The 9661-nt window shown below is 41.7% G+C and overlaps 1 protein-coding gene across 1 annotated transcript; it reads left to right on the top strand.

Moving 5' to 3' along the window:
* The first annotated feature begins 643 nt into the window (after positions 1 to 643).
* LOC102283908 (olfactory receptor 10P22) lies at positions 644 to 1663 on the top strand. The gene has a single exon (XM_070369957.1). The coding sequence runs from the start codon at positions 644 to 646 to the stop codon at positions 1661 to 1663; it is 1020 nt and encodes a 339-aa protein (XP_070226058.1).
* The last annotated feature ends 7998 nt before the right edge of the window (positions 1664 to 9661 follow it).

Here is a 9661-nt window from a genome sequence, read left to right as displayed (position 1 = left end):
ATCTGTTTTGTCCTTGAGGTGTGGACTCCAGCCCCCAGGCCCGACTGTAGGGAATTAGAGAGGCTTAGCTGCTGCTTCCTCGTTCCCCGTCATCAGACAGATCCGTCTCCCCCTCTTCAGCCTCCCCTGATAGTTTCCATCCCCACCTCTCCTCTGGGAATCAGGCTCTGGGGGACTGAGCTTCACTCCTGGGCTGCAGGGAGGGCCGACCTAGGGCCATGCGGACTCAGGAGCAAGTAAAAGCCCCACCTGCCTTCTCTCTGAAACCTTGATCTTGTGTCTTGTCTTTCTCTCTCCCGCTCTTGCTCTCACTCCAGCCCTGCCTCCTGCTGGATTCATTTTTCTGCCAGTCTCCTTCTGCCAGCTTTATTTATTCTGTCTGTGCACCCTGCTTTCTGCCCATATCCTCCACTGCTTTCCCAAAGGGGAGATGTTCTCTCTGTCCCATCTCTTTGCTCCCAGAACCCAGAACTTGGTAAGTGGAGCCAATCCTCTGTGTCTTTCCAGTTCCAGCCTCAAGGAGGGACTGCTATCACCCTCAACTCCCCTGGTTTCTGTCCTTCTGTCCTGAGGGCAATGTCAGCCATCCAGGTGCTGATATATCCACTCCTGACCCCTGGAAGGGTCTTGTGGACCTATCCACATGCCTTCCCTGCTGCAGCTGGAGCCTCTGTTGTTGCCAGGCTGCCCCCTTCACTCCCCCTTCCAGTCTGGCCTTGGGGACACGAGAGGTGGCAATGGCACAGCAGTGACTGAATTTGTTTTGCTGGGGTTCTCAGGTTACGGTTCCCTCTGGGGCCCTCTGTTCTGGGGGGTGCTTCTGGTCTACCTGGTCACCCTGCTGGGCAACTTGCTGATCATCCTCCTCACCCTGGCCGACGCTGCCCTGCACGTGCCCATGTACTTCTTCCTGCGCCACTTCTCCGGGTTGGAGATACTCTACACCATGACTGTGGTCCCCAGGATGCTGGCCGACCTCCTCTCCTCCTGCCCCACCATCCTGCGAGCCAGCTGCTTTACCCAGATGTATTTCTTCTCACTGTTTGGCATCACTGAATGTGGCCTGCTCACTGCCATGGCCTATGACCGCTATGCTGCCATCTGCCGGCCGCTGCATTATAGCACCCTGCTGAACCCGGGAGCCTGTGTGTGTCTGGTGGGTGCCTGCTACCTCACGGGCATCATCACCAGCACCACTTACTCCATCCTCGTCTTTACTTTGCCCTTCCACGGTACCAACATCATCCATCACTTCCTGTGTGACATCCTTCCTGTGCTGAGTCTGGCCAGCGCCAGCACCTTTTGGGGTGAAGTGGGCAATCTTGTCGTCACCGTAGCCTTTATCCTGACACCCTTCTCACTGATCATAGTGTCCTATGCCTGTATTCTTGTCACCATCCTGGGGGTCGCGACATCCCAGGGACGTCGAAAAGTCTTCTCTACCTGTTCCTCCCACCTATTTGTGGTCATGCTCTTTTTTGGGACGGGGATCGTTGCCTACATGAGGCTGGGGGCAGGCTCCTCCCAGACCAGGGACCAGATCCTTGCCCTCTTCTACGCGGTTGTCACTCCCATGTTCAACCCTTTCGTCTACACTCTGAGGAACAAGGAGGTCACAGGGGCAATGAGGCGGCTCGTGAAGAAATACCTCTGGAGTCCTTGACCCTCTTCCATTGTTGGAGGGCCTGATCCTTGGAGACTTTCAAGGAAGAGTGAGGACGAAGCCCCGGCTCTGAGTGGTGTGTCGGGGTCCCTAGCCTGCCCAGCTCGAGTGCAATGTTGCTCAGAGCTTGGCTTCTGCAGCCTGTTCTTTTGGCCCTAATCTGACTTTTTCTTAGGTACAAAGCTGGAGAGACATGCATTGGGTGGAGGCTGAGGAGTGAAGGTGACTGTGCCCATCTCGTGCCATGTTTGAGCACTTTTGGTCTTTCCAGAGGCTTAGGGCCCCCTCCTGGGGCTACGATTTCTGGAGACAGTGCTTTTCTTCCTCTCAGACTCCTCACTGCAAACCTTTCTCTTTCTTGTCAGTTGCCTCTGCTTCTACATGAACGCTTTTACTCCAGGTGGGAGGTCTGACTTGGGTGGAAACAGGGCAGAGAATAGTTTTAATATTTTTGTTATAAAGAAAGCTCATCACCGAAGAATTGATGCTTTTGAACTGTGGTGTTGGAGAAGACTCTTGAGAGTCCCTTGGACTGCAAGGAGATCCAACCAGTTCATCCTAAAGGAAATCAGTCCTGAATATTCACTGGAAGGACTGATGTTGAAGCTGAAACTCCAATACTTTGGCCGCCTGATGCGAAGAGCTGACTCATTTGAAAAGACCCTGATGCTGTGAAAAATTGAAGGCGAGAGGAGAAGGGGATGACAGAGGATGAGATGATTGGATGGCATCATTGACTCAACGGACATGAGTTTGAGTAAACTCCGGGAGTTAGTGATGGACAGGGAAGCCTGGCGTGCCGCAGTCCATGGGGCCGCTAAGAGCCGGACACGACTGAGCAACTGAACTGAACTGAACTGAACTGATTGCTGAATAGATGTCATTATACTTGTGTACTTTTATATTCTTCTGATCATAAACTTCTAGAAATAGAATTTCTAAGTCAAAATATAGGCACATTTTTTGAGTTTTCAAAACTTATTGCCAAATGCCCTCTAAGAGAGTTTTTGTTGTTTTATGGTCCAGTTGAGAGCAGTCGAATTTCCAGGGCAAGGAAATGGACTAAGAGTCAGGATGGAGCTAAATAATATACATGATTCTCATATACTCCAAATCTGGTTACCTGTATTTTTAACATCTTAAATTAGTATGATATATTTGTCAGAATTAGTGAACCAATACTGATACATTATTATTACCTAAGATTGACACTTTATTCAGATTTCTCTAGTTTTTGCCTAATATACTTTTATCTCTTTCAAGATACCACAGTACATTTAGCTGTTTTGTCTAAGTTTCTGAGAGGTTCCTTGTCTTGGATGACAATTACATCCAATCTATTCTGAGCATGCAGTTCAATAGTCACTTGTTGATCAGTGGTCAGGTGTTTAGTATATACTTTTGCCTATAAGGAGCCTGAGAACTATTTTGCAATAAGATAATTCTTTGCTCCAAAGGGCAAGCCTTGGTTCTCAAAACCTGGATTTAGTTCTCAAATGTGGGTTTGCCTCTTGGACTTACCACAGGATCCAGTGCCACTGCCACGGAGCTTCTTAGGGTCTGCTGAGTAGTTCAGAAGGTCCAAATGGCAGAACTGAGGCCTGGACCAGCTAGAGAGCCTTTTCATGCTCTGATTGTAAGATATCTGCTAAGTAGTTTGAAGCAGCACATCCGTATGAATTATGTGTTTTTTCCCCAATCCAAGATCCTCAGGAGGTCTTTTTCTTACTGTAGAGAGAAAAAGGTAAGGCAGCTTGTGCTTAATATTTGAGGAGATGTCTTGACATTCCCACAGTGGCTTCCCTGGTGGCTCAGACAGTAAAGAATCAGGAAGACCTGGGTTCAGTCCCTGGATTGGGAAGACCCCCTGGAGGAAGAAATGGCAACCCACCCCAGTATTCTTGCCTGAAGAAGCCCCATGGACAGAAGAGACTGGTGGGCTATGCTCCACGGGGTCACAAAGAGTCAGACACGACCAAGGGACTAACACTTGACATCCCCAGACAATCTTCATTGAGTGACACGTCTCTGCATTTGGTGGGACTTATCTCCTGCCCTCTGATGTGAATGTATATCTACCATGCCTACCATCTGCTTCTTTCCAGGTGCTGTCAGCATAGTCTCATGAATATAATGGGTCATGTGGTGTCCTATAGGATGGTGGGATGATCAAGATGCCTGGGGATTAAGTGATGGCACACTGCTAGAGTTGGTATAACTCTGAGGCAAGACAAGAAAGGTGAATTTCTATCCCTGCCCAGAGAAAACATACTAAATCTGGATCGAACCAGTGCCAGGGCAGTGAAAACACAGAATCCTAACCACTGGACTGCCAGAGAGCTCCCTTCCTTGTCTGTTCCCATCTTCCTACTTTCTCTAAACTCACATTATCAGAGGGAGAATTAATCCTGTACAGAATAAAAATACGGGCTCTAGTGTTGAAAGCTCAAGTGTGTTATTCTGTAGCTGTGTTACCTAGGGAAAGTTGTTCAACATCTCTGAGTTTTGTTTCCTTATCTTGTGCAACTAGTATAACTACAGTGTCTACTTAGAGGAAGATACCTGTGAAGCTTAAACTTGGAGGTAGATTTACTGTGATGCTTACCATTCACTTGCATGGACTCCTTAAAAGGGCCAGAAAATTCTAGCAATTGTGTTCCTCTGGTCATATATTTTTACAAAAATTGCATAGTGATATATTTTAACTGCAATCTGTTGTAACTTCTTTTCTTAATATTTACTGATTTGGCTGTACCCTGTCTTAGTTGCAGCATGTGGGATCTAGTTCTCTGACCAGAGATTGAACCCGGGTCTGCATTGGAAATGCAGAGTCTTAGCCATTGGACCACCAGGAAAGTTCCGTAACTTCTTCTTCTTTTTTTTTTTTAAATTTTATTTTATTTAATCTGTTGTGACTTCTGTCTCTCTCCTCTATGACTTCCTCAGCTCAGTTTCCCCTTGTGATGTGTACTGTTGAAATGTCAGTGGATAATTTTAGATCTAAGGCAAAGTTGAGTTGGGGATAGACTGAGTTTGGTAGGATGATAGTGTTTGGATTTATGTTGTTCACAGTTGCTTTTGAGTATAGTTAAGTTATTGGTAGTTGTCCTGATGCAGGAATGACTTCCAGGAATGTGCCTTCTATCCATAGTGTCATATCACTCAGCATTTCAACCCAGAGTGAAGTACCAGATGTTGTGTTATGGTAAAAATGTGTCTGAAGGTGCTTGGCACTGAAAATATACAGGAAATGGAGGAGAAAAAAGATTAGAAATATATGGATAAAGGAGTTAGCATATGGCAAAGAACACTCAAGTCATCACATGTGTAATGTTATAAGCAGGATTTGATTTTCATCCTCTAAGTGAAAAAAGTTCTCTTCTATCAGAAATGTTTTGATAATGCAGGAACATATATAGTTATAAACCCACCATTTATTTAAAAAATAGGAATGGGGGATTTGATTCAATTCAAATATTTCATTTTAATAGAAATTCGAAGACATGTTTTGAGTGTTTCAATGAAAAAGTAAGAAATCAAAACCACTTTTCATTGATTTATTTTTTTTTTAAATTTTATTTTATTTTTAAACTTTACATAATTGTATTAGTTTTGCTAAATATCAAAATGAATCCATCACAGGTATACATGTGCTCCCCTTCCTGAACCCTTCTCCCTCCTCCCTCCCCATACCATCCCTCTGGGTCGTCCCAGTGCACTAGCCCCAAGCATCCAGTATCGTGCATTGAACCTGGACTGGCATCTCATTTCATACATGACATTTTGCATGTTTCAATGCCATTCTCCCAAATCTTCCCACCCTCTCCCTCTCCCACAGAGTCCATAAGACTGTTCCATACATCAGTGTCTCTTTTGCTGTCTTGTACACAGGGTTATTGTTATCATCTTTCTAAATTCCATATATATGCGTTAGTATACTGTATTGGTGTTTTTCCTTCTGGCTTACTTCACTCTGTATAACAGGCTCCAGTTTCATCCACCTCATTAGAACTGATTCAAATGTATTCTTTTTAATGGCTGAGTAATACTCCATTGTGTATATGTACCACAGCTTTCTTATCCATTCATCTGCTGATGGACATCTAGGTTGCTTCCATGTCCTGGCTATTATAAACAGTGCTGCGATGAACATTGGGGTACACGTGTCTCTTTCCCTTCTGGTTTCCTCAGTGTGTATGCCCAGCAGTGGGATTGCTGGATCATAAGGCAGTTTTATTTCCAGTTTTTTAAGGAATCTCCACACTGTTCTCCATAGTGGCTGTACTAGTTTGCATTCCCACCAACAGTGTAAGAGGGTTCCCTTTTCTCCACACCCTCTCCAACATTTATTATTTGTAGACTTTTGAATCGCAGCCATTCTGACTGGGGTGAAATGGTACCTCAGAGTGGTCTTGATTTGCATTTCTCTGATAATGAGTGATGTTGAGCATCTTTTCATGTGTTTGTTAGCCATCTGTATGTCTTTTTGGAGAAATGTCTATTTAGTTCTTTGGCCCATTTTTTGATTGGGTCATTTATTTTTCTGGAGTTGAGCTGTAGGAGTTGCTTGTATATTTTTGAGATTAGTTGTTTGTCGGTTGCTTCATTTGCTATTATTTTCTCCCATTCTGAAGGCTGTCTTTTCACTTTGCTGATAGTTTCCTTTGATGTGCAGAAGCTTTCAAGGTTAATTAGGTCCCATTTGTTTATTTTTGCTTTTATTTCCGATATTCTGGGAGGTGGGTCATAGAGGATCCTGCTGTGATGTATGTCAGAGAATGTTTTGCCTATGTTCTCCTCTAGGAGTTTTATAGTTTCTGGTCTTATGTTTAGATCTTTAATCCATTTTGAGTTTATTTTTGTGTATGGTGTTAGAAAGTGTTCTAGTTTCATTCTTTTACAAGTGGTTGACCAGTTTTCCCAGCACCACTTGTTAAAGAGATTGTCTTTAATCCATTGTATATTCTTGCCTCCTTTGTCAAAGATAAGGTGTCCATATGTGCGTGGATTTATCTCTGGGCTTTCTATTTTGTTCCATTGATCTATATTTCTGTCTTTGTGCCAGTACCATACTGTCTTGATGACTGTGGCTTTGTAGTAGAGCCTGAAGTCAGGTAGGTTGATTCCTCCAGTTGCATTCTTCTTTCTCAAGATCGCTTTGGCTATTCGAGGTTTTTTGTATTTCCATACAAATTGTGAAATTATTTGTTCTAGCTCTGTGAAGAATACCGTTGGTAGCTTGATAGGGATTGCATTGAATCTATAAATTGCTTTGGGTAGTATACTCATTTTCACTCTATTGATTCTTCCAATCCATGAACATGGTATATTTCTCCATCTATTAGTGTCCTCTTTGATTTCTTTCACCAGTGTTTTATAGTTTTCTATATATAGGTCTTTAGTTTCTTTAGGTAGATATATTCCTAAGTATTTTTATTCTTTCCATTGCAATGGTGAATGGAATTGTTTCCTTAATTTCTCCTTCTGTTTTCTCATTATTAGTGTATAGGAATGCAAGGGATTTCTGTGTGTTGATTTTATATCCTGCAACTTTACTATAGTCATTGATTAGTTCTAGTAATTTTCTGGTGGAGTCTTTAGGGTTTTCTATGTAGAGGATCATGTCATCTGCAAATAGTGAGAGTTTTACTTCTTCTTTTCCAATTTGGATTCCTTTTATTTCTTTTTCTGCTCTGATTGCTATGGCCAAAACTTCCAAAACTATGTTGAATAGTAATGGTGAAAGTGGGCACCCTTGTCTTGTTCCTGACTTTAGAGGAAATGCTTTCAATTTTTCACCATTGAGGATAATGTTTGCTGTGGGTTTGTCATATATAGCTTTTATTATGTTGAGGTATGTTCCTTCTATTCCTGATTTCTGGAGAGTTTTTATCATAAATGGGTGTTGAATTTTGTCAAAGGCTTTCTCTGCATCTATTGAGATAGTCATATGGTTTTTATTTTTCAATTTGTTAATGTGGTGTATTACATTGATTGATTTGTGGATATTGAAGAATCCCTGCATCCCTGGGATAAAGCCCACTTGGTCATGGTGTATGATCTTTTTAATGTGTTGTTGGATTCTGATTGCTAGAATTTTGTTAAGGATTTTTGCATCTATGTTCATCAGTGATATTGGCCTGTAGTTTTCTTTTATTGTGGGATCTTTGTCAGGTTTTGGTATTAGGGTGATGGTGGCCTCATAGAATGAGTTTGGAAGTTTACCTTCCTCTGCAATTTTCTGGAAGAGTTTGAGCAGGATAGGCGTTAGCTCTTCTCTAAATTTTTGGTAGAATTCAGCTGTGAAGCCATCTGGACCTGGGCTTTTGTTTGCTGGAAATTTTTGATTACAATTTCAATTTCCGTGCTTGTGATGGGTCTGTTAAGATTTTCTATTTCTTCCTGGTCCAGCTTTGGAAAGTTGTACTTTTCTAAGAATTTGTCCATTTCTTCCACGTTGTCCATTTTATTGGCATATAATTGTTGATAGTAGTCTCTTATGATCCTTTGTATTTCTGTGTTGTCTGTTGTGATCTCTCCATTTTCGTTTCTAATTTTATTGATTTGAATTTTCTCCCTTTGTTTCTTGATGAGTCTGGCTAATGGTTTGTCAATTTTATTTATCCTTTCAAAGAACCAGCTTTTGGTTTTGTTGATTTTTGCTATGGTCTCTTTTGTTTCTTTTGCATTTATTTCTGCTCTAATTTTTAAGATTTCTTTCCTTCTACTAACCCTGGGGTTCTTAATTTCTTCCTTTTCTAGTTGCTTTAGGTGTAGGGTTAGGTTATTTATTTGACTTTTTTCTTGTTTCTTGAGGTGTGCCTGTATTGCTATGAACTTTCCCCTTAGGACTGCTTTTACCGTGTCCCACAGGTTTTGGGTTGTTGTGTTTTCATTTTCATTCGTTTCTATGCAAATTTTGATTTCTTTTTTGATTTCTTCTGTGATGTGTTGGTTATTCAGCAGCGTGTTGTTCAGCCTCCATATGTTGGAATTTTTAATCGTTTTTCTCCTGTAATTGAGATCTAATCTTACTGCATTATGGTCAGAAAAGATGCTTGGAATGATTTCTATTTTTTTAAATTTACCAAGGCTAGCTTTATGGCCCAGGATGTGATCTATCCTGGAGAAGGTTCCATGTGCGCTTGAGAAAAAGGTGAAATTCATTGTTTTGGGATGAAATGTCCTATAGATATCAATTAGGTCTAACTGGTCTATTGTATCATTTAAAGTTTGTGTTTCCTTGTTAATTTTCTGGTTAGTTGATCTATCCATAGGTGTGAGTGGGGTATTAAAGTCTCCCACTATTATTGTGTTATTGTTAATTTCTCCTTTCATACTTGTTAGCATTTGTCTTACATACTGCGGTGCTCCCGTGTTGGGTGCATATATATTTATTATTGTTATATCTTCTTCTTGGATTGATCCTTTGATCACTATGTAGTGACCATCTTTGTCTCTTTTCACAGCCTTTGTTTTAAAGTCTATTTTATCTGATATGAGTATTGCTACTCCTGCTTTCTTTTGGTCCCTATTTGCATGTAAAATCTTTTTCCAGCCCTTCACTTTCAGTCTGTATGTGTCCCCTGTTTTGAGGTGGGTCTCTTGTAGACAACATATGTAGGGGTCTTGTTTTTGTATCCATTCAGCCAGTCTTTGTCTTTCGGTTTGGGCATTCAACCCATTTACATTTAAGGTAATTACTGATAAGTATGATCCCGTTGCCATTTACTTTATTGTTTTGGGTTCGAACTTATACACCGTTTTTGTGTTTCCTGTCTAGAGAATATCCTTTAGTATTTGTTGGAGAGCTGGTTTGGTGATGCAGAATTCTCTCAGCTTTTGCTTGTCTGAAAAGCTTTTGATTTCTTCTTCATACTTGAATGAAATCCTTGCTGGGTACAATAATCTGGGCTGTAGGTTATTTTCTTTCATCATTTTAAGTATGTCTTGCCATTCCCTCCTGGCTTGAAGAGTTTCTATTGAAAGATCAGCTGT

Source organism: Bos mutus, chromosome 5, assembly GCF_027580195.1.
Source record: "Bos mutus isolate GX-2022 chromosome 5, NWIPB_WYAK_1.1, whole genome shotgun sequence".
Lineage (NCBI taxonomy): Eukaryota > Metazoa > Chordata > Mammalia > Artiodactyla > Bovidae > Bos > Bos mutus.
Note: the sequence above shows the minus strand (reverse complement) of the source record. Positions and strands in the feature narration are given on the sequence as shown.